The sequence below is a fragment of the Nerophis ophidion genome, linkage group LG11, assembly GCF_033978795.1.
Source record: "Nerophis ophidion isolate RoL-2023_Sa linkage group LG11, RoL_Noph_v1.0, whole genome shotgun sequence".
Lineage (NCBI taxonomy): Eukaryota > Metazoa > Chordata > Actinopteri > Syngnathiformes > Syngnathidae > Nerophis > Nerophis ophidion.
The window spans coordinates 19,324,631-19,350,502 of NC_084621.1; the positions used below are offsets into that span (position 1 = coordinate 19,324,631).

General features: G+C 37.9%; 1 protein-coding gene across 1 annotated transcript; it reads left to right on the forward strand.

The window, feature by feature from the left end:
* The first annotated feature begins 4,297 nt into the window (after positions 1-4,297).
* ube2s (ubiquitin-conjugating enzyme E2S) lies at positions 4,298-24,480 on the forward strand. The gene is made up of 4 exons (XM_061915289.1): positions 4,298-4,519; positions 11,707-11,854; positions 20,669-20,859; positions 23,891-24,480. The coding sequence occupies exons 1-4, from the start codon at positions 4,517-4,519 to the stop codon at positions 24,248-24,250; spliced, it is 702 nt and encodes a 233-aa protein (XP_061771273.1). The 5' UTR covers positions 4,298-4,516; the 3' UTR covers positions 24,251-24,480.
* Positions 24,481-25,872: the final 1,392 nt, after the last annotated feature.

Here is a 25,872-nt window from a genome sequence, read left to right on the forward strand (position 1 = left end):
AAATTCAGAAGACTTTGAAATAAGATTCAAATTTGGTTATACAGATTTTCCAGATTTGCGAGAATATTTTTGGGGAATTTTAATCATAATAAGTTTGAAGAAATATTTCACAAATATTCTTCGTTGAAAAAACAGAAGCTAAAATGAAGAACTAAATTAAAATTTTTCATCATTCTTTACAATAAAAAAATTACATTTACTTGAACATTGATTTAAATTGTCCGAAAAGAAGAGGAAGGAATTTAAAAGGTAAAAAGGTAGATGTGTTTACAAATCCTAAAATCATTTTTAAGGTTGTATTTTTTCTCTAAAATTGTCTTTCTGAAAGTTATAAGAAGCTAAGTAAAAAAAATAAATGAATTTATTCAAACAAGTGAAGACAGAGTCTTTTAAATATTTTCTTGGATTTTCAAATTCTATTGGAGTTTTGTCTCTCTTAGAATTAAAAATGTCGAGCAAAGCGAGACCAGCTTGCTAGTAAATAAAATACAATTTAAAAAATAGAGGCAGCTCACTGGTAAGTGCTGCTTTTTGAGCTATTTTTAGAACAGGCCAGCGGGCGACTCATCTGGTCCTTACGGGCGACCTGGTGCCCGCGGGCACCTCGTTGGTGACCCCTGCTATAGTGCTTAATACTTTGAACAAACTTTAGTTTTTTTATGATACATTTAGTCAAATTAAATAACATGTTACTCAAAATGTTGATGTAATGTTCGAGTTGATATTTATTCACTTCATTAACGTGTTGTGGCGCTTGGCCGCAGCATCCAGAAACAGGAAGTACTCTTGTTGTTGTTGTGAGGCCACGCCCATACAAGCGTTCACTCCCCAAAAAATATTGTCTCATTTAAAATGCAATTTGTATATTTTTTTAAAACAAATCAATCAGATATTAATTTAGTAATATTACACGAACGCCGATGTGCGTTAACATACATTTAGATAAGTTGTGTTTTCGTCGGTCCTGGAGCGCTCCTTAGGCTTAATACAGGGGTGTCCAAACTTTTTCCACTGAGGGCCACGCACTGAAAAATCAAAGCAAGCGGGGGCCCATTTTGATATGTTTTTATTTCAAAAACCATGTGTAAAAATATACATTTAGGCCTCCACTCAGGCTTGATCCCAGGGAACCCAAAGGATTTTGGTCAAAATAAATATTTAAAATGTGTCATTATTTTATATTATTGTTATTCAAGATTTAAATTTCTATATCAACATTAGGTCTATCTGTCAATATAAAGTTTTTAAAGATTTAAGTTGTATGCCCTTTATGTCAAAGAAAACGCTGTTTTATTATGGGGAAAAAACATAAAATATGCAATAGTTTCCCCCAATAGAATTTAAAAGTGGAGTATTAGCGATTATAGAATAATTGGGGCCTTAAAAATGTCAACACATAACACCATTGATTTCAATTTGTTAATATTTTATTAGCAATGACACACACACACAAAAAAATTGCACTAAAATATTTGGGGATCCAAAAGGGTCCTGCTCATTAAAAATAAAAACACTTTTTTTTTGCTGTTTACTTTAAACACAATCGTTTTAATATCAACTTCAGATCCATCTGTCAATTATAACTTTTATTGTTGTTTATGTTTTTTGTTTGTTTTTATTAGGGCCTTCCTTAGAAAAAAACAACAACTTTGTTTTTCATAAGGCAAACACAAAATATACAACATTTTCCTCCAAAAATATCTCAAAGTGGAATATTTAATGTGACATTGATTTTGATTAATTATTTTTATCTAAAGAAAATAACAGCCTGCATGGCAGCTTTGTGTTATTAGAGTAAACAATGCAACATTTTCTTGTCGATTTTCACCTGTTTACTCTTTTAAACCACTTTTTCTGTTTTTTATTTTTTTAATCGTATTTTTAGAATGTGCTTAGGGCCGTTAAAAAATTACCTGCGGGCCGCAAATGGCCTCCGGGCCGCACTTTGGACACCCCTGCTTAATAGTTTGAACAAACTTTAGTCTTTTTTTTTTTTTATACATTTAGATAGCGAGTCAAATTAAATAACATTTTACTCAAAATTTTGATGTAATGTTCGAGTTGATGTTTATTTACTTCATTAACGTGTTGTCCAGAAACAGGAAATACTCTGTTGTTGTTGTGAGGCCACGCCCATTTCTGCATTCACTAAAAATAATATCCTTCTATCCATTTCCTACCGCTTGTTCCCTTTGGGGTCGCGGGGGGCGCTGGTGCCTATCTCAGCTACAATCGGGCGGAAGGCGGGGTACACCCTGGACAAGTCGCCACCTCATCAAAAGGCTGAAAATAATATATATCGGCTTATTCAAAATGTAACGACTATATAACAGGAAGTACTCTGTTGTTGTTGTTGTGAGGCCACGCCCATTTAAGCTGAAAAAAATATATATCGGCTTATTCAAAATGTAACGACTATATTTGTTAAAACAATTAAAGCATTCTGATGTTAATAATATTACACGAACGCCAATGTGCGTTTACATACATTTAGACATCGCGTCAAATGAAATAAAAATATTAATAAAAATGTTGATGTAATGTTCGAGTTTATGTTTAGTTCATTAAATAGGAAGTACCGTATTTCCTTGAATTGCTGCAGGGTATATAGTATGCGCCTGCCTTGAATTACTGCCAGGTCAAACCCGCTTCCCAAAATAATTAGCGCATGCTTAGTATTACCGCCTGGTCAAACTCGTGACGTCAAGAGTGACACTTCCCCTGTCAGCATTTTCAAAATGGAGGAGGCTGATTTCAATACCGGTAATTTAAAATCGCATAAAGGGAAGAAGATTAAGAGCTATTCAGTAGGATTTAAAGTCCAAGCTTGCATCACACTCAAATTTTTACTGCATACCTTTGGTAAGTGCCGGAGTGAAAAGAGGTTTCAAAATAATTTCCGCATGCTTACTTTTACTGCATGCCTTTGGTAAGCGCAGGAGTGAGAAGAGGTTTTGAAATAATTAGCGCCCTGGCGGCAATTCAAGGAAATACGGTACTCTGTTTTTGTTATTGTTGTTGTGAGGCCACACCCATTTTAAGCATTCACTCAAAAAAAAAAAAAAATCGGCTTATTTAAAATGTAACGACTACATTTCTTAAAACAAATAAAGCAGACTAAATTTGTTCAAATAATTAAAGCAATCTGATGTTAGTTTAATAATATTACACTAACGGCAATGTGCGTTTACATACATTTAAAGACGCGTTTTCGTCGGTCCTGCAGCGCTCTCTAGTGCTTAATAGTTTGAAGGAACCGAGTTTTTTCTGATACATTTAGACATCGAGTCAAATGAAATAAAAATATTAATTAAAATTTTAATGTAATGTTCGAGTTTATGTTGAGTTCATCAAATAGGAAGTACTCTGTTGTTGTTGTGAGGCCACGGCCATTTAAGCATTCGGAGGGGGGGGGGGGGGGGATATATCGGCTCATTTAAAATGAAATGACTATATTTCCTAAAAAAAATAAAGCAATTAGAAATGAGTTTAATAATATTACACGAACGCCAATGTGCGTATACATACATTTAGATTAGACGCGTTTTCGTCAGTCCTGCAGCGCTCTCTAGTGCTTAATAGTTTAAAGGAACCAAGTTTTTTTCTGATACATTTAGACATCTAGTCAAATGAAATAAAAATATTAATTAAAATTTTAAAGTAATGTTCGAGTTTATGTTGAGTTCATTAAATAGGAAGTACTCTGTTGTTGTTGTTGTTGTTGTTGTTGTTGTGAGGCCACGCCCATTTAAGTATTCACGGGGGAGATATAAATCGGCTCATTTAAAATTAAATGACTATATTTCCTAAAAAAAATAAAGCAATCAGATATTAGTTTAATAATATTACACGAACGCCAATGTGCGTTTACATACATTTAAATAAGACGCGTTTTCGTCAGTCCTGCAGCGCTCTCTAGTGCTGAATAGTTTGAAGGAACCGAATTTTTTTTTGGGATAGATTTAGACATCGAGTCAAATGAAATAAAATATTAATTAAAATGTTGATGTAATGTTCGAGTTTATGTTTAGTTAATTAACGTTGCTGTTTTTTTTGTATATTTGTATTTTTCATATTAAATATATTTTCCTCTGTGTATTTTTTTTGAATTATTCATCCCAGTTACCTTACTTTTAATCCCTAATTTGTTCTCAGTTTTGTAATTATTTTTCTGCAGTTTTATTTTTTTTAAACTGACCAATAGCCAAGAAGCGACGGTCAACGCTGGTTGGGCGCGGGTTGATGACGCACACACGCATCGCTGTCGTGATTGGTGCGATTCAAACAAGGCGGCACGCTGATTGGTCAGGGCCGCCCGGACAGCAATGGTCGGTTAAGCCAGCAACATATTTGTGTTCCTGTGACAAGGAACAGCGAAGGAAAAAAAAACTGAAGAAGTTTCCGTAAAATATATTTATAAATATTTGTATTTTATATAAGTATTTTTTTTATTTTAACTGCACACCTCGTCGTGTATTTTAACCCCCCCGCTGCCTGAGAAGAAGTCATTCTGAAGATGGTAAGATGTTTGCTAGCTAGAGATGCTATTAGCTCCTTTCCGTCGCCAAACATCGCGCCTTTTTGCTCCATTTAAGTCAAATAAGCAACATTCATGGCGTCACTTTTAGGTTTTTATTTACTTTCTAATCATTTCGATAAGAAGAAAAAGCGTAAATCCGTCTTTGTCCTCGTTTGAGCGTGGCTACCGCGACGGTGAATTTAAACCCCCAGTCAGACATTATTCTACTTTTCTTACTTAGTTACTTGTTTTATTCCTGCTAAGTTTTTTTTCTTCTATTAACTGAGTGTTATTATTTTGTTTAAAACGACTTTCTGACATTGCAGTCATTGGTGTGAGTACCAAGTCTCCTGAGCGATCACTTTTACGCATATTCCAAATGCATTGATAAAGAATTAAGTCGACAATTTTCCTGGGACAAGCGGTAGGAAATGGATGGTTGGATGGACAATACAAATGTCATGATTGTCTTAGTTTGCGTCACATTCCCCAATATTTTAAGTGTTGCTGTTGTAGTCACAATGCCAATGTGAGCAAATGTGTATAATGCGCAATCTTTTTGCAAATTGCTTCCAGCTATATATTTGAATACTGTGTGCTGCAAATTTTGGAAATTACAATCTTTTTGACAAATAACGCACAATCGAAGTTGCTTGCAAATTGGAGCTAAGGCAGGGAATATTCTGACGTCTTCCCACACGAAAGTAAAATGTATACTTTATGTACAAGTCCGGTAAGTTGTCGACATTTTACGTGAGTTTTATTCTTGAATTTTTGCCTTCGTTGTACTTCAAGTCCGGTAAGTTGTCGACATTTTACGTGAGTGTTATTCTTGAATTTTTGCCTTTGTTTTTACTATAAATTAGCAAAATGCGGTTACGCATTTTCATAATTGTGCCAATTGGTATTGTGCTTACAACATTGCCCAAATGTAATAGTAAGTAAGTAAAGGCCTTTTGAAATGAGATTTTCTTATTCAAACGGGGATAGCAGGTCCATTCTATGTGTCATACTTGATAATTTCGCGATATTGCCATATTTCTGCTGAAAGGGTTTAGTAGAGAACATCGATGATAAAGTTTGCAACTTTTGGCCGCTAATAAAAAAGCCTTGCCTGTACCGGAAGTAGCAGACAATGTGCGCGTGACGTCATGGGTTGTGGAGCTCCTCACATCTGAACATTGTTAACAATCATGGCCACCAGCAGCTAGGGCAATTCGGACCGAGAAAGCGACAATTTCCCCATTAATTTGAGCGAGGATGAAAGATTCGTGGATGAGGATAGTGAGAGTGAAGGACTAGAGAAAAAAAAGTTATCAAAAAAAAGGCGACCGCAGTGAGAGCGATTCAGATGTTATTAATAATAATAATAATGGATTAGATTTATATCGCACTTTTCTATTGTTAGATACTCAAAGCGCTCACAGAGAAGTGGGAACTCATTCATTCACACCTGGTGGTGGTAAGCTACTTCTGTAGGTAGACTGACGGAAGGGTGGCTGCCAGTTTGCGCCTACGGCCCCTCCGACCACCACCTATCATTCATTCACCAGTGTGAGCGGCACCAGGGGCAAAGGTGAAGTGTCCTGCCCAAGGACACAACGGCAGCGGTTTGGATGTCAAAAGGTGGGAAGCGAACGTGCAACCCTCAGGTTTCTGGCACGGCTGCTCTACCCACTACGCCATGCCACCCGACACATTTACTACGATAATTCTGGAAAATCCCTTATCTGCTTATTGTGTTACTACTGTTTTAGTGAGATTATATGGTACCTGAAAGTCGGAGGGGTGTGGCCACGGGTGTGGGAGGAGATAAGAGAGTCCGCAAGCTCCGCTCATGTCTACGGTAAGAGCCGACTTATTAGCACAATTTTCCCACCGAAACCTGCCGTTTGACATTTGGCGGGAACTATTTTCGCTTGACCGCTCTGTTCCATAGTAAAGCTTCACCTTCAGGAATTTTAAACCAGGAAACACCGGCTGTGTTTGTGTTGCTAAAGGCAGCTGCAATAAACCGCTTCCCACCTACAGCTTTCTTCTTTGACGTTTCCATTATTAATTGAAAAAATTGCAAAAGATTCAGCAACACAGATGTCCAGAATACTGTGTAATCATGCGATTAAAGCAGACTACTTATAGCTTGGATCGGGCTGGAAAATAATGTCCGCTACAACCCGAGACGTCAAACGCACGCGTCATCATTCCGCGACATTTTCAACACGAAATTTCGCGGGAAATTTAAAAGTGCAATTTAGTAAACTAAAAAGGCCGTATTGGCATGTGTTGCAATGTTAATATTTCATCATTAATATATAAACTATCAGACTGCGTGGTCGGTAGTAGTGGGTTTCAGTAGGCTTTAAACCCCCAGTTGGACATTATTCTTCTTTTCTGACTTAGTTACTCTTTTTATTCTTGATATATTTTTTTTTTCTATTACCTGAGTGTCATTAATTTGTTTAAAACGACTTTCTGACCTCGTAGCCATTTGCGTGAGTACCAGGTCTCCCGAGCGATCACTTTTAGTGATCCCAAGTGCAGGACTAATAGGCTCAAGAACTCCTTTGTCCCACACACAATTAGACTGTACAACTCCTCTCTGGGATGGGGGACGGGGGGTACTAGGATGACAGGGGATGCAAAACAATAACTGTGCAATACGTTTTCATAACATGGTCACTACTGCCTACTTTGTCTTGTTATATTCTTATTTTACTTTTATATTGTTATTCCCATTGTTTTTATTCTTTTTTTTATATTTCTCTATTTTGTTTCCTTTTAAACCCACATTATTTACTATTTACTTTTTTTTTAATTGATCTCAACTCTGTGCACTGCTGCTGGAATTTTAATTTTCCTGAAGGAATCATTAAAATACTATCTATCTATCTATCTATCTATCTATCTATCTATCTATCTATCTATCTATCTATCTATCTATCCATCTATCCGTCTATAAATGATAAATGATAAATGGGTTGTACTTGTATAGCGCTTTTCTACCTTCAAGGTACTCAAAGCGCTTTGACACTACTTCCACATTTACCCATTCACATCTATCTATCTATCTATCTATCTATCTATCTATCTATCTATCTATCTATCTATCTATCTATCTATCTATCTATCTGTCCATCCATCCATTCATTCATCTATCTTTTACGCATATTCCAAATGCATTGATAAAGACTTAAGTCAACAATTTTCCTGGGACAAGCAGTAGAAAATGGATGGTTGGATGGACAATACAAATGTCATGATATTCTTAGTTTACGTCACATTTCCCAATATTTTAAGTTAGGGGTGTGGGAAAAAATCGATTCGAATAGGAATCGCGATTTTCACGTTGTGCGATTCAGAATCGATTCTCATCCATCCATCCATATTCTACCGCTTATTCCCCTTTGGGGTCGCTGGGGGAGCTGGTTCCTATCTCAGCTACAATCGGGCGGAAGGCGGCGTACACCCTGGACAAGTCGAAGGGCCAACACAGATAGACACACAACATTCACACACTAGGGCTAATTTAGTGTTGCCAATCAACCTATCCCCAGGTGCATGTCTTTGGAGGTGGGTAATCGATTCAAATTTTTGAAAAAATCGATTTTTTTATTTTATTTTTTCTTCGATCCAACAAAACACAGCAACACCATAACAATGCAATCCAATTCCAAAACCAAACCTGAGCCAGCAACACACAGAACTGCAATAAACATAGCAATTGAAAGGAGAAAAAAATACGACTCAAAATGATTATCAACAACAGTATCAATATTAGTTATAATTTCAGCATAGCAGTGATTAAAAATAATCATTAGACCAGTGGTTCTTAACCTTGTTGGCGGTACCGAACCCCACCAGTTTAATATGCGCTTTTACCGAACCCGTCTTTAGTGAATGTTTTTTTTTTTTTTTTTTTCTCGAATTCAAGAAAAAGTTATGTTTTATTTACTGGTCCACAAAATGCACCGTGCATGAACATCATCTTGTTCAAAGAACAAAACCATCACAGTGCATGAACTCACAACAAATTACATACCTGCGAATCAAATGGAAAATTAGAGGGAACATTGTTCGAGGGTATCCATAATATAGTGATAGGGAGAAGTTTATATTTACACGATGAGTCGGGTCTGTCTTGACCTCCACCGAACCACTAGGGTTCGATCGAACCCAGGTTAAGAACCACTGCATTAGAAATGTATAAAAATTTAAATAAAAAGAACAATAGTGTCACAGTTGCTTGCACTTGCATCGCATCTCATAAGCTTGACAACACAGTGTCCAATGTTTTCACAAAGATAAAATAAGTCGTATTTTTCGTTTGTCTAATAGTTAAAACAAATTTACATTATTGCAATTAGTTGATAAAACATTGTCCTGTACAATTCTAAAAGCTTTTTTAAAAAAAAAACTACTACTCTGCTGGCCTCTCAGCTGACTGGGGTAGATCCTGCTGAAATCCTATGTATTGAATGAATACAGAATCGTTTTGAATCAGAAAAATATCGTTTTTGAATCGAGAATCGCGTTGAATCGAAAAAATCGATATATAATCGAATCGCGACCCCAAGAATCGATATTGAATCGAATCGTGGGACACCCAAAGATTCGCAGCCCTATTTTAAGTGTTGCCCAACAGTAATAATAAGTAATTAATTCACCATATTTGTTTTTATTGAGCGTCCTTTTATTATTTTTACCAGTGCACTTTTTTTTGCATTTGCATAGCACATTGTCTCATCTTTTAGACCTATTTAACGACAGAAATATGAAGGTATTTACTTTATCTTTTGCACACATTTGTATCAACCGTCCATTCATCCATCTTCTTCCGCTTATCCGAGGTCGGGTCGCGGGGGCAGCAGCCTAAGCAGGGGAGCCTAGACTTCCCTCTCCCCAGCCACTTCGTCCAGCTCTGCCCGTGGGATCCCGAGGCATTCCCAAGCCAGCCGGGAGACATAGTCTTCCCAACGTGTCCTGGGTCTTCCCCGTGGCCTCCTATCGGTTGGACGTGCCCTAAAGACCTCCCCAGGGAGACGTTCGGGTGGCATCCTGACCAGATGCACGAACCACCTCATATGGCTCCTCTCGATGTAGAGGAGCAGCGGCTTTACTTTGAGCTCCCCCCGGATGACCGAGCTTCTCCCCCTATCGCTGAGGGAGAGCCCCGCCACCCAGCGGAGGAAACTCGGCTGCTTGTACCCGTGATCTTGTCCTTTCGGTCATGACCCGCAGCTCATGGCCATAGGTGAGGAGGGGAACGTATATCAACCAGTAAATTGAGAGCTTTGCCTTCCTGCTCAGCTCCTTCTTCACCACATTGGATTGATACAACGTCCGCATTACTGAAGACGCCGCACCAATCTGCCTGTCGATCTCACGATCCACTCTTCCCTCACTCGTGAACAAGACTCCTTGGTACTTGAACTCCTCCACTTTGGGCGGGGTCTCCTCCCCAACTCGGAGGTGGCACTCCACCCTTCTCCGGGAGAGAACCATGGACTCAGACTTGGAGGTGCTGATTCTCATTCCGGTCGCTTCACACTCAGCTGCGAACCGATCCAGTGAGAGCTGAAGATCCCGGTCAGATGAAGCCATCAGGACCACATCATCTGCAAAAAGCAGAGACCTGATCCCGTGGCCACCAAACCGGAACCTCTCAACGCCTTGACTGCGCCTAGAAATTCTGTCCATAGAAGTTATGAACAGAATCGTATCAATCAATCAATGTTTATTTATATAGCCCTAATTCACAAGTGTCTCAAAGGGCTGCACAAGACACAAAAACATCCTCGGTTCAGAGCCCACCTCAGGGCAAGGAAAAACTCACAACCGAGTGGGATGTCAATGTGAATGACTATGAGAAACCTTGGAGAGGACCACAGATGTGGGTGACCCCACCCCCTCTAGGGGAGACCGGATGCAATGGGCGTCGAGTGGGTCTAACATAATATTGTGAAAGTCCAGTCCATAGTGGATCGAACATAATAGTGAGACTCCAGTCCATAGTGGGACCAGCAGGAGACCATCCAGTGCGGAGACAGGTCAGCAGCGCAGAGATGTCCCCAACCGATGCACAAGTGAGCGGTCCACCCCGGGTCCCGACTCTGGACACTTCATCCATGACCACTGTACCTGTCCCTACCCCTCCACTAGGGAAAGGGGGGCAGAGGAGAAAAGAAAACAACTGGTGTAAAAAGGGGGTGCATTTAAAGGCTAGAAATTAGTTTTAAAATGGGACTTAAATGCTTCTACAGAGGTAGCATCGCTACCTGTTACCGGGAGGGCATTCCATAGTACTGGAGCCCCAATAGAAAACGCTCTATAGCCCGCAGACTGTTTTGGAGCTCTGGGAATTACTAATAAGCTGGAGTTCTTTGAAGATAGGATGGAGCTAGACCGTGTAATATTTTATACGAATCAACATACCCCTCCATGTCAGATATTAAATATGATATACACATCGTATTTTCTGGACGATAGAGCGCACCGGTATATAAGCCGCACCCACTAACATTTTAGAGAGGGGGCGGGGCAGTTTTTCTATACATACACGTTGTGAAATGAGTACGTTACACATAAATACTCTGTAAATGTTTATTTACATACCTTAATTGTTTTCAAACAGCTCATCAGACAAAACAAAGTCGACAATTTTCCTGACTAAAAATTATTACATGTGAGTGACTGCTGAAATACATCAAACACAATACAAATGTCATGATTTTCTTTGTTTACGTTACATTTCAAGTGTTGCCTAACAGTAATAGTAAGTCATTATTTCACAATGTTTGTTTTTGTTGATCATCCTTTTATTATTCCGTCCAGTGCACTTTTATTTGTATTTATAATATCCTTCTAATATTATGACTTTTTGCATATTGCCACTGTATTCTCTGGGGTGGTATGGCTCAGTTGGTAGAGTGGCCGTGCCAGCAACTTCAGGGTTCCAGGTTCGGTCCCCGCCTCCACCATCCTGCCGTTGTGTCCTTGGGCAGGGCACCTGCTCCCAGTGCCACCCACACTGCTATAAATGGAACTTAGATATTGGCTTTCACTATGTAAAAAAAAAAAAAAAGCACTATATAAATATAATTCACTTCTCAATTTGCTGACTTGATTCTGATACAAGCTTTTCAAATTGACCCTTAATGGACCCCACGAAACCTTCTCTGCCCCACCAGAACTCCAATGTGGAGAATCTACCCCCCCACGTGCTACGCTTGGTCTACAAAGAGGTTTCAGCTTTAGTGGCAGACCCACCAGAGGGCATAAAGATCTATCCCAGCGATGAGGACATAACAGAACTGCACACAGCCATCGAAGGGCCAGGTAAGCCAGGCCATCAAGTTCTGGTCTTCCATGTTTTGCTTTTTTTAATTAAAAAAAAAAGAGTCTCACCTGCCCAGTGGAGGAGGGGTCCACAGCGTCACCCGCTGCTCGTTGAGAAGAGCCACGCGTGCTTTTATGTATGCATATAAGCACTGACAACAATTTGCATAGTACATTGTCTCATCTTTTAGACCAGCGGTCACCAACCTTTTTGAAACCAAAAAGGTTGGGTAGTGATTAATGCGAAGGGCTACCAGTTTGATACACACTTAAATAAATTGCCAGAAATAGCCAATTTGCTCAATTTACCTTTAATAAATAAATTTATAGATATATATTAAAAATGGGTATTTCTGTCCGTCATTCCGTTGCACATTTTTATTCCTTTTACGGAAGGTTTTTTTGTAGGGAATAAATGATGAAAACAACACTTAATTTAACGGTTTAAAAGAGTAGAAAACACGAAAAGAAAAAAAAATTGAATCATAGTTTTTCTTCAGTTTCGACTCCTTAAAATTCAACCGAAAAAAAGAAGTGAAAAACTAGCTAATTCGAATCTTTCTGAAAAAATAAAAAAATAAAAAATCATTTATGGAACATCATTAGTAAATTTTACTGATTAAGATTAATTTTAGAATTTTGATGACATGTTTTAAATAGGTTAAAATCCAATCTGCACTTTGTTAGAATATATATCAAAGTGGACCAAGTAGGGGTGTGACGGTACGCAAAAATTTCGGTTCGGCACGTACCTCGGTTCAGAGGTCCCGGTTCGGTTCATTTTCGGTACAGTAAGAAAAAAACAAAATATACATTTTTTGATTACTTATTTAACAAATTTGCTAAATCTTCCACCAAAAATAATTTTCTTAGTGGAATATTTGATGTGAAGTAATCGGAAACTTGGATAGGTCAATAATTCATAATAACATTAATTTTGATTCAATATTGGGTTTTAAACAATGACAGTTTGAAAAAAAAAAAAAAGCTTTGTTTTATTAGTAAACGTTGCAAGTTTTTCTAAATTACATTTAGCCTTTAAGATTTTTTATTTCACTTTTGTTTATGTTTTTGTTTATTTTAATAGTTTTTTTAGAATGTGCCGTGGGCCTTTAAAACATTAGCTGTGTGTCGCAAATGGCCTCCGGGGCACACTTTTGAAACCCCTGCTATAGATAATAAAAAATTTAATCTGATTAATCCAAGGATAAAAAGCAGAGCCTGGCGACGCATGCGCGTTTATCATAACTCTCTCGCTCTCTCTGTCTCTGCCCCTCCCTCACGAATGTTAACGCTGTGTGCACCACTTTTTTTTTTTTTAACCCCTTCTTAACCCTGAACGTACATTGAAAATACATACTACTATAACTTAAAATGCCGGACATTCGAGGCATTTAAGAAACTCCACCTGGACAGCTCCGCAAAGAGGACATATCCCGTGAAAAGAGGAGGTGTGGTCAGTCTATCATAGCCCAGTCGTTGCTAGCATGCCGTGTGTTGTTGTTTTTTTGATTGATTGAAACTTTTATTAGTAGATTGCACAGTACAGTACATTTTCCGTCCAATTGACCACTAAATGGTAACACCCGAATAAGTTTTTCAACTTGTTTAAGTCGGGGTCCACGTAAATTAATTCATGGTGCCTCGGTGTGCATTGTTTACACAACGTGCGGTGCGCTACTTAATATGTCCGTGTCGTTCGGTTCACCTGCGAACCGAACCGAAATCCCCGTACCGAAACGGTTCAATACAAATACACGTACCGCTACACCCCTTGGACCAAGCTATATTTCTAACAAAGACAAATGATTATTTCTTCTAGACTTTCCAGAACAAAAAATGTAAAAGAAATTCAAAAGACTTTGAAATAAGATTTAAATTTGATTCTACAGATTTTCCAGAATAATTTTTTTGAATTTTAATCATAAGTTTGAAGAAATATTTCACAAATATTCTTCGTCAGAAAAACGGAAGCTAAAGTGAAGAATTAAATTAAAATGTATTTTATTCTTTACATTAAAAAAATAAATTTACTTGAACATTGATTTAAATTGTCAGGAAAGAGGAATAAGGAATTTAAATGGAAAAAGGTGTATGTGTTTAAAAATCCTCAAATCAGGTTGTATTTTTTCTCTAAAATTGTCTTTCTGAAAGTTATTAGAAGCAAAATAAAAAAGTAAATGAATTTATTTAAACAAGTGAAGACCAAGTCTTTAAAATATTTTCTTGGATTTTCCAATTCTATTTGAGTTTTGTCTCTCTTGGAATAAAAAATGTCGAGCAAAGCGAGACCAGCTTGCTAGTAAATAAATAACATTTAAAAAATAGAGGCAGCTTACTGGTAAGTGCTGTTATTTGAACTATATGTAGAACAGGCCAGCGGGCGACTCATCTGGTGCTTACGGGCGACCTGGTCCCCGCGGGCACCGCGTCGGTTACCCCTGTATTAGACCTATTTACCAACACAAATATGAAGATATTTACTCTTAAGAGTTTCTTTCATTTTTTTTCACGCACTAGTAAATCAACGTAACCCTCCATTCAATCAATCAATCCACTTTATTTATATAGCACGTTTAAACAACAATAACGTTTCCAAAGTGCTGCACAGCCATGTTAAAAACAATATTATGATCCACCAATGACTAAATAAAACAAAAAATGAATAAAAGTAAAACCAATAAAAACAATATAAAAACAAATATGATTAAAAACTATTTTAAAGGGTAAAATCAATTAAAACAGTAAAATAAAAATAAAAGTGTATAAAAAACACAGAGGACAACAGAGGACCACACAACTCACGTAGTGTTAAAAGCCAAAGAATAAAAGTGGGTCTTAAGACGAGACTTAAAACACTCCACTGTGGAAGCAGTTTGAACATGGAGCGGCAGAGTGTTCCAGAGCTTAGAGCCGACCACAGAGAAGGCCCTGTCTCCCCTGGTCTTAAGTCTGGTCTTGGGCACCACGAGCTGGAGCTGGCTTTCGGACCTCAGAGCGCGCGCAGGGATGTAAATTTGGATGAGGTCCGAGATATATTGAGGTGCCAGTCCATGTAAAGATTTAAAAACAAACAGCAATGTTTTAAAATCAATTCTAAAATGAACAGGGAGCTAGTGCAAACTCTGAAGAATTGGGGTTATATGCTGGTGTTTCCTGGCCCCTGTTAAAAGTCGTGCTGCCGCGTTCTTGACTAACTGCAACCGGGAGAGAGCTTTTTGGCTAATGCCAGCATAAAGTGCATTGCAGTAGTCCAGGCCACTTGAAATAAAAGCATGCACGACTTGTTCAAAAAGGTTAAAAGATAAAAACGGTTTAACCTTTACTAAAAGACGAAGGTGATAAAAACACGATTTTAAAACGCCATTGACTTGTTTGTCTAGTTTAAAATCGCTGTCTATAGCGATGCCAAGGCTGGTGACTTTGGGACGCACATAATTTTGCAATGGTCCCAAGTCAGTAAGGGCCGGACCAAAAACTAAAATTTCCGTTTTTCCCTCATTCATTATTAAAAAATTCTGGGCTAACCAAGCCTTGACGTCACATAGACAGTTAAGAAGGGGTGTCAGGGGGCCGTGGCTTTTTGAAATCGGCATATAAATTTGGCAGTCATCTGCATAAAAGTGATAAAACACTCCATGTTTCTTAAAAATATCTCCAAGAGGGAGGAGATAAAGAGCGAACAGGATGGGGCCTAAAATAGATCCTTGGGGGACACCACAGTAAAGCGGGGCAGAAGAGGAGGTGGCGTCCCCCAGCCTGACAGAGAAGGACCTCTCAGACAGGTAAGATCTGAACCACTCTAACGCAGTCCCCCTGACACCCACACAGTCTCTCAGGCGGTCTAAAAGAATTGCGTGGTCGACTGTGTCAAAGGCAGCTGTAAGATCTAAAAGCACTAAAATGGCAGAGCTGCCAGAATCAGACATTAAAAGCAAGTCATTAAAAACCTTTAAAAGTGCAGATTCAGTACTGTGCAAAGCTTTGTATCCAGACTGAAATGGATCTAAAGTGCTATTTTCATCTAAAAAAGGCTGCAGTTGTGCCAGAACACATTTCTCCAAAATCTTTGACACAAAAGGTAATTTGGAAATGGGACGATAATTCGACAAACTTGTCGGATCAAGACCTGGTTTTTTAATCAAAGGCTCAACAACAGTTTTTTTACAAAAGGAGGGGACACAGCCAGAAATCAAGCTGCTGTTGATAATGTTCCTAACAGACGAATCAATAGTGTCCCAGATTTCTTTAAAAAAGCGAGGGGGGACTGGGTCTGTGGAACATGAGGGTTTTAGCTTGCCGACTATTCCTGTAAGTTCAGGCATGGACACAGGCTCAAAGTGACAGAACACAGTCGAGCACTGAGTGGCCACATTAAAACTTAATGGAAAACGAGAAAGATTTGCCCGAATAGAAGCAACCTTATTAAAAAAGGAGAGAAATTTTTCACAAGTTTCACTTGTCATCTCCAGTGAAGTGGCTGGATTCGGTTTAAGAACATTACTAATAGTATTAAAAAGAACATGTGGCTTACTGATGCTATTTAAAATTAAGTCTGACAAATATTTTGTTTTCTCAGCTTTAACCACACTTTGATAATTTCGACAGTTTTCTTTTAAAATTTGATAGGAGACTTCCAAGTGATCCCCTTTCCACTTGCGCTCCGCCCTTCGCCACTCACGCCGAGCTGTGCGTGTGCTTTCATTGAGCCAGGGTTCCTGTTTTGGTTTGGGACGTATAGCTCTGAGGGACGCTATACTATCCAGATATTAAATATGATATACACTTTGTATCGTATTTTCTGGACGATAGAGCACACCGGTATATAAGGCGCACCTACAACATCTTAGGGGGGAACAGTTTATTTACATTAGTGTTGTCTCGGTACCAATATTTTGGTACTGGTACCAAAATGTATTTTAATACTTTTGTAAATAAAGGGGATCACAATAAAATGTCATTATTGTCATTATTTGAACAAGAAGTGTTACTGTACATGAAACATGTTTATTATGGTAATTTAGTCCTTTAAAATGTTTATCATACTAGACAACTTGTCTTTTAGTAGTAAGTATACAAACAAAGACTCCTAATTTGTCTACTGACGTATGCAGTAACATATTGTGTCATTTATACACTTATTTTGTACACATTGAGGGACAAACTGTAAAAATGCTTTATTAATCTACTTGTTCATTTACTGTTAATATCTGCTTATTTTCTCTTTCAACATGTTCTATCTACACTTCCGTTAAAATGTAATAATCACTTATTCTTCTCTTCTTTGATACTTGACATTGGTTTTGGATGATACCACACATTTAGGTATCGATCCGATATCAATTAGTTACAGGATCATACATTGGTCATATTCAAAGTCCTCATGTGTCCGGGGACGTATTTACTGACTTTATAAACATGAAATGAAAAGAAGATCTTGTGATGCCAAAAAATATTGATGTAATCATCGTAGTATCCATTAGATACGGTCCTGTACTTGGTATTAGTACAGTGGAATGGTAGCACAAACAAATGGGACGCATTTGGGGAGATTTGGACATAGATAGGGTCTTGTCATGGTTAATAACACTTTAATTATGCGGTTAATAACACTCTAATTACACGTTAGTAACATGAAAAAACACAACTAAAATGTTCACTTAAAATCCATAACGGCACAAATTATAATTTTTTTCCAGCACAAATATCGCACAAAGGGGACACGTTAGGGGAGATTCGGACATAGTTAGGGTCTAGTCATGGTTAATAACACTTTAATTACACGTTAACATTAAAAAAACACAAGTAAAATGCTCACTTAAAATCCATAACGGCACAAATGAAAATATTTGCAGCACAAATGTAGCACAAACGAATGGGACACGTTAGGGGAGATTCGGACATAGTTAGGGTCTAGCCATGGTTAATAACACATTAATTACATGTTAATAACATTAAAACAAAACCCCTAAAATGTTCACTTGAAATTCATAACGGCAGAAAGGAAAGTGTTTGCAGCACAAACGAATGGGACACGTTTGGGGAGATTTGGACATAGGTAGGGTCTAGTCATGCTTAACACTTTAATTACACATTGATAACATTAAAAAAACAAAAACTATAACTTAAAATCCATAACGGCACAAATCCAACTTTCCAGCACAAATGTAGCACAAACGAATGGGACACGTTTGGGGAGATTTGGACATAGTTAGGGTCTAGTCATGGTTAATAACTCTTTAATCACACGTTACTAGCTTAAAAAAAGCACAATAAAAAAATGTTACCTTAAAATCCATAATGGAACAAGTGATTTTTTTCCCCCAGCACAAATGTAGTACAAACAAATGGGACATGTTTGGGGAGATTTGGACATAATTAGGGTCTAGTTATGGTAATTAACACTTTAATTACATGTTAACATTAAAAAACACAACTAAAATGTTGACTTAAAATCCATAACAGCACAAATGAAAACATTTTCAGCACAAATGTAGCACAAAGGAATGGTTGCACGTTTGGCGAGATTTGGACATAGTTAGGGTCTAGACATGGTTAATAACCTTTTAATTACATGTTAATAACATTTAAAAAACCACTATAATGTTGACTTAAAATCCATAATGGCACAAATGAAAATTTGTCTAGCACAAATGTAGCACAAACGAACGGGATACGTTTGGGGAGATTTGGACATAGTTATGGTCTGGTCATGGTTAATAAAACTTTAATTACACACTAATAACATTAAAACAAAAACCCTCAAATGTTCCCTTGAAATCCATAACAGCACAAATTAAAGTGTTTGCAGCACGAATGTAACACAAACAAATGGGACACGTTTGGGGTGATTTGGACATAGTTAGGGTCTAGTCATGGTTAATAACCCTTTAATCACACATTACTAGCTTAAAAAAAGCACAATAAAAAAATGTTACCTTAAAATCCATAATGGAACAAGTGATTTTTTTCCCCCAGCACAAATGTAGTACAAACAAATGGGACATGTTTGGGGAGATTTGGACATAATTAGGGTCTAGTCATGGTAATTAACACTTTAATTACATGTTAACATTAAAAAACACAACTAAAATGTTGACTTAAAATCCATAATAGCACAAATGAAAAAAAAATTCTGCACAAATGTAGCACAAACGAATGGTGGCACGTTTGGCGAGATTTGGACATAGTTGGGGTCTAGTCATGGTTAATAACCCTTTAATTACATGTTAATAACATTTAAAAAAACAACTAAAATGTTGACTTAAAATCCATAATGGCACAAATGAAAATTTTTCCAGCACAAATGTAGCGCAAACGAGTGGTATACGTTTGGGGAGATTTGGACATAGTTAGGGTCTAGTCATGGTTAATAAAACTTTAATTACACATTAATGACATTAAAACAAAAACCCTAAAATGTTCCCTTGAAATCCATAACAGCACAAATGAAAGTGTTTGCAGCACAAATGTAGCACAAACAAATGGGCCACGTTTGGGGAGTTTTGGACATAGTTAGGGTCTTGTCATGGTTAATAACACTTTAATCACACATTACTAACTTAAAAAGACACAGCTAAAATGTTCACTTAAAATCCATAACGGCACAAATAAAAAAAATTCCAGCACGAATGTAGCACAAACAAATGGGACACGTCTGGAGAGATTTGGACATAGTTAGGGTCTTGTCATGGTTAATAACACTTTACTTACACGTTATTAACATTTAAGAAAAAAAACTGAAACTTGAACTTAAAATCCAAAATGGCACAAATGAAAATTTTTGCAGCATAAACGAATGGGACATGTTTGGGGAGATTTGGACATAGTTAGGTTCTTGTCATGGTTAATAACCCTTTAATTATATGTTAATAACATAAAAAAAACCCCTAAAAAGTTAACATAAAAACTGTGAGGGCACAAATGAAAATTTTTGCAGCACAAACAAATGGGCCATGTTTGGGGAAATTTGGACATAGTTAGGGTCTAGTCATGGTTAATAACACATTAATTACACGTTAATAACGTAACAAAAAACAAACAGCATGTTCACTTAAAATCCATAATGAACAAATGAACATTTCACAAATGTAGCACAAACGAATGGGCCACGTTTGGGGAGATTTGTACATAGTTAGGCTCTAGTCATGGTTAGTAACACGTTAATTACAGGTTATTACATTAAAAAATTAACGTAAAACATGAATGACTTAAAAACCGTGACGGCAAACATGAAAATGTTTGTAGCACAAACGATCGGGACACTTTTGGGGAAGAATTGGGGAAGGGCAAGTGTCAACAGCACCCGCCATGGATACATTGGAATATGCATTGTGAATACATGTGATCAGTTCTGGTATCAACAGCACCCGCCATGAATACATTGGAAAATGCATTGTGAATACATGTGATCAGTTTTGGTATCAACAGCACTCGCCATGAATACATTGGAAAATGCATTGTGAATGCATCTGATCAGTTTTGGTATCAACAGCACCCATGTTAGCATGCTAGCATTTAGGCTAATTTTATTTGTGAAACTATAAATCATGGCTTTCGATGCTTGGTGCCATCTTGGAAGCATATTAACTTTATTTATGCTATCATGCTAACATTAGCATGCTAACATGTTATGCTAGTATTTGGCCTAATTGTATTCATTTGAACCTAAAAATCATAGATTGTGCCATCTTGGAGGTAGGCTTGCTAATGTTTTATGCCTGATTTTAAGCTAACAGTCATTGTCTTTGATATGTGTTCCATTTCTCTCGGGGTCATGTTTTTTTTTTGCGATGAATTGTTTATGCCCGGCAGAGGGAACTCCGTTTGCCGGCGGCGTTTTCCGAATGCGCCTGGTCCTGGGCAAGGACTTCCCCGCCGTGCCGCCCAAGGGCTACTTCCTCACCAAGATTTTCCACCCCAACGTCGGCCACAAAGGAGAAATCTGCGTCAACGTCCTGAAGAGGGACTGGAAGGCGGAGCTTGGCCTCCGACACGTCTTACTGGTAAGGCCGGGCGTCCCCTTTGCAGAGCAGGCCCATAATAATATTACTACTTCCTTTTCATCGTATTCTGACGCGTTTCATACGGGACCAAGTGGCCCGTGAACCGCCACATATTTTGTGTTGTCAGAGAGGTCTTGATTGGGCCTGCAGTGCTGCTTTATTTTTGGACCATTTCCTGTTACCATGGCGACGTATTAAAGGAAGAAACCCTCAATGGGCCCGTTGATTAGGTACACGCGGGCCTATTGATTGGGTACGCAGCCTTAATATTATGTTTTTCCATGATCTGAATGTTCAGTGCATTCCCGACATGCCATCTTGTTAGATGCCAGCATGCAAACTATCTTCTTATAAACGTTTGAAATAATTGTTTTTATACAAGTGTAGGAATATTCTAGAACTACCTCACCACTTTTGGTATTTCTTCCCATCCGGTTACGTGCTAGAATGGTAAATACATGTGATCAGGTTTGGTATCAACAGCACCCGCCATGAATACATTGAAAAATGCATCGTGAATACATGTGATCAGTTTTGGTATCAACAGCACCCACAATGAATACATTGCGAAATGCATCGTGAATACACGTGATCAGTTTTGGTATCAACAGCACCCATCATGAATACATTGAAAAATGCATCGTGAATACATGTGATCAGTTTTGGTATCAACAGCACCCGTCATGAATACATTGAAAAATGCATCGTTAATACATGTGATCAGTTTTGGTATTAACGGCACCCGCTATGAATACATTGAAAAATGCATCGTGAATACATGTGATCAGTTTTGGTATCAACAGCACCCGTCATGAATACATTTAAAAATGCATCGTGAATACATGTGATCAGTTTTGGTATCGACAGCACCCGTCATGAATACATTGAAAAATGCATCTTGAATACATGTGATCAGTTTTGGTATTGACAGCACCCGCTATGAATACATTGAAAAATGTATCGTGAATACTTGTGATCAGTTTATTTAACTCTTCCTATATCATCACGCATATGTTAGCATGGTAACGTTTTTATTCTAACATCTAAAAATCATGGATTTTGATATTTGAAAAGAATGGGAATAAGCGGTAGGAAATGAATGGATGGATAACGTCTTATGTTAGCATGCAAACATTTTATGCAAGCTTTTTTGTTCATTTTAATAATTTCAATCTAAGAACATAGATTTTGATACTTGTTGCCATCTCAAAAATATGCAAACTTCTATGTCAACATGCTAACTTTTAATGCTAGCACTTTTATTAATTTTATTCGTATAAACATAAAAATCCTGGATTTTCATGCTCGCCTCTATCTTAGAAGAACATTATCTTTTCCTGTGTCATCATGCTAATGTTAGCATGCAAACATTTAATGTTACCATTATAGCTTATTTTGTTTGTTCAAATGTAAAACCCGTGGGTTTTGATATTTGGCGCCATCTTAGAGGTACGCTAACGTTTTATGCTAACATTTTAACTAATTTTAATTATTTAAAACTAAAACAATTGATTTTGTTACTTCGTGCCCTCTAAGAAGTATGTTAACTCTTCCTATATCATCATGCAAATGTTAGCAAGCTAAAGTTTTATGCTAGCATTTAGGCTAATTTTATTTGTAAAACTATAAATCATGGTTTTCGATGCTTGGTGCCATCTTAGAAGTGTATCAACTTTCTTTATGCTATTATGCTAAAATTAGCATGCTAACATGTTATGCAAGTATTTTGCCTAATTGTATTCATTTGAACCTAAAAATTATAGATTGTGATACCTAGCGCCATCTTATAAGTAGGCAGGCTAAGGTTTTATGCTTATACATGAGCTGAATTTAACCTTTTTTTAACCTAACAATCATTAATTTTGATACTTGGCGCCATCTTTAAAGTTGAAAAACTTTTCCTATGTTAACATTGGAATTCTATTGTTTTATGCTAGCATGTTAGCTAATTTTGATCATTTAAACTTAAATTTATTGGGTTTTGTATGCTAACTGTTCTGTATATAACAATCTAATGTTAGCATGCTAACGTTTCATGGTAGCATTTTAGCCCGTTTTAATCATTTAACTCTAAACTGAATGGAATTTGTATGCTATCTGTTTCTTATTTAACACTAACATTAGCATACCAGCATTTTAGCCAGGTTTGATCCTTTAACTAACTGGTTTCGCTTGCTTACTGTTTTTAATATAAAAAGTTGATGTTAGCATGCTAATGTTTCATGCTAGCTAACTCTAAAATGAATGGGTTTTGTATGCTAACTGTTCCTTATATAACACAATAACAATAGCATACTAGCATTTTAGCCAGGTTTCATCCTTTAACTTTAACGGGTTTTGCTTGCTTACTGTTTCTAATATAACAAGCTAATGTTAGCATGCTAATGTTTCATGCTAGCTACTGCTAAAATGAATGAGTTTGTATTATAACTATTCCTTATATAACACACTAACATTAGCATACTAGCATTTTAGCTAGGTTTGAGCCTTTAACTTTTCATTGAATGGGTTTCGTATGCTAACTGTTGTAAATTAATAAGCTAATGTTAGCATGCTAATGTTTCATGCTACCTATCTCTAAAATGAATGGGTTTTGTATGCTAACTGTTCCTTATATAACACACGATCATTAGCAAACTAGCATTTTAGCTAAGTTTGAGCCTTTAACTTTACATTGAATGGGTTTCGTATGCTAACTGTTGGTAATATAACAAGCTAATGTTAGCATGCTAACGTTTCATGCAAGAATTTTAGCTAGTGTTGATAATTTAACTCTAAAACAAATGGGTTTTGCACGCTAACTGTTCCTTATGTAACACATTAACATTAGCATATTAGCATTTAAGCGAGATGTGAGCCTTTAACTTTAAATTGAAAAGGTTTCGTAAGCTAACTGTTGCTAATTAACAAGCTAATGTTAGCATGCTAATGTTTCATGCTAGCTTTGTAGCTTCAATGAAAGGCTGCAAAGCAGGCCCTTTGACATTTCAAGGGCTGGTGTGATGCTAAGATCCAATTGTCCACCCTGCAGACTATCAAGTGTCTTCTCATCCATCCCAACCCGGAGTCGGCCCTCAACGAGGAGGCGGGGCGCCTGCTCCTGGAGGACTATGCGGAGTACGAGGCCCGCGCCCGTCTGCTCACAGAGATACACGCCATGGCGGGGCCCGGCGACCTCCCGGGGGCCGCCCAGGACCCCCATGACAGCCCCCAGCCCAAGAAGCACGCGGGGGACCTCGCCAAGAGGGCGGGAGGCGGGGCGCCCGCGGTGCCCGCCGCCCTCGGGAACGGCGCCAGCGGGCCCAGCGTGAGCGTCAGCAGCAGCACGTCCAGCAGCAGCGTGGCCGTGAAGAAGAAAGCGGATAAAAAGCGAGCGTTGAGGCGACTTTAATGCTGCTGTGACCGTTGTTGGGTGAGTGTGTGTGCGTGTATGTGTGTGTGTGTGTGTGCGTGCGTGCGTGTGTGTGCGTGCGCGCGCCCGTGTAAATACCAATATCAAAGTTGCTCCTTTTTGGTTTTCCCTCTTTTAAAGGAACCACGCAGACTGTCCACTTTGTACCGTAGCTTTTTGACTTCCTCATGCTAAAAGTCATAATAAAATGATGAAATACGTCACTTTAAGACCGCACTTTTTGTTCCCCCGCCGCCACGTCACGCTTCCAACTTTCACCATCCTCGATTTTTTTCCCCGCGACTTCGAGTTGAAGCCGACCGATCAGAGCGCAGTTTGGTAGCGCAGCCTCTGGTTGGCTCAGCCTTGGGTGGCCATTACTAAATTACATTAAAGGAGTGTCAGCTTTACTGAAGGGCGCCGACGGAACCAATTAACAATTATAAAGTGTTGAAATTGCCATGAAAAATTGCTAATGCTTATCACTAGCACGTCTAAGGCATAACTAATGTAAATTAGCATCCAGCTAAGACATTTCAAAAAGTTTACTTGAGGGCTTCCATGCTTGCTTTGCAGCACACTTGTTCACCCGCCCATTGTTTGAGCCTGCAACCAAAATGTCTGACCATGTCAACTATACGTGAGTGGATAAACGTCGGTACATTGGCATCTTTGGACGCTTCACCTGTTGCATTCTGGGATGGCCGTTTGATTGAATGCAACATCGTTGTTGTCATTTATTACAAAAGCTCCCTTTGGCTGATAAATTATACGCCAATAAATGTCCTTTTGACAAATATCACAATCTAAATCAGTCTAGTAAAATAAATATTAAAACAACAGTGTCATATAAATATATATATATAAATATTTACACATGTTTTTGTATACTTATGTATGCAAAAGCAGTGAAGTTGTCACGTAAATGGTAAATAAAAGAACACAATGATCTTTTTCAACTTATATTCAATTGAAAGACAAGATATTTAATGTTCCAACTCGAATACTTTATTTATTTTCTGCAAATATTTGCTCATTAGGAATTGTTTCAAAAAAGCTGGCACAAGTGGCAAAAAAGACTGAGAGAGTTGAGGAATGCTCATCAAATACTTATTTGGAACATGCCACAGGTGAACATGGCTATTTGGGAACAGGTGCGTGCCATCATTGGCTATAAAGGCAGCTTCCATGAAATGCTCACTCATTCACAAACAAGGACGGGGCGAGGGTCAACACTTTGTCAACAAATGCCTGAGTAAATTATCCAATTATACATTATAGCAAGGATTTTAGGGATTTCACCATCTACGCTCCGTAATATCATCAAAAGGTTGAGCGAATGTGGAGAAATCAGCACGTAAGCCATGATATTACGCACCTTGGATCCCTCAGGCGCTACTGCATCAAAAAGCCACGTCAGTGTGTAAAGGATATCACCACATGGGCTCAGGAACACTTCAGAAAACCACTGTCAGTAACTACAGTTGGTCGCGACATCTGTAAGTGCAAGTTAAAACTCTACTATGCAAAGTCAAAGCTAACTCTTAACACTGCTGTTTTTAAGGATCGTCTGCAAGAACAGTTGTTAAAATTCCTTTACATGACATAAAAATACTGTTGTT

Coding starts and splice junctions, on each gene's coding strand:
- ube2s (XM_061915289.1), top strand. Junction 11,855..20,668: donor CACAGCCATCGAAGGGCCAG/GTAAGCCAGGCC, acceptor TATGCCCGGCAG/AGGGAACTCCGTTTGCCGGC. Junction 20,860..23,890: donor GCCTCCGACACGTCTTACTG/GTAAGGCCGGGC, acceptor TCCACCCTGCAG/ACTATCAAGTGTCTTCTCAT.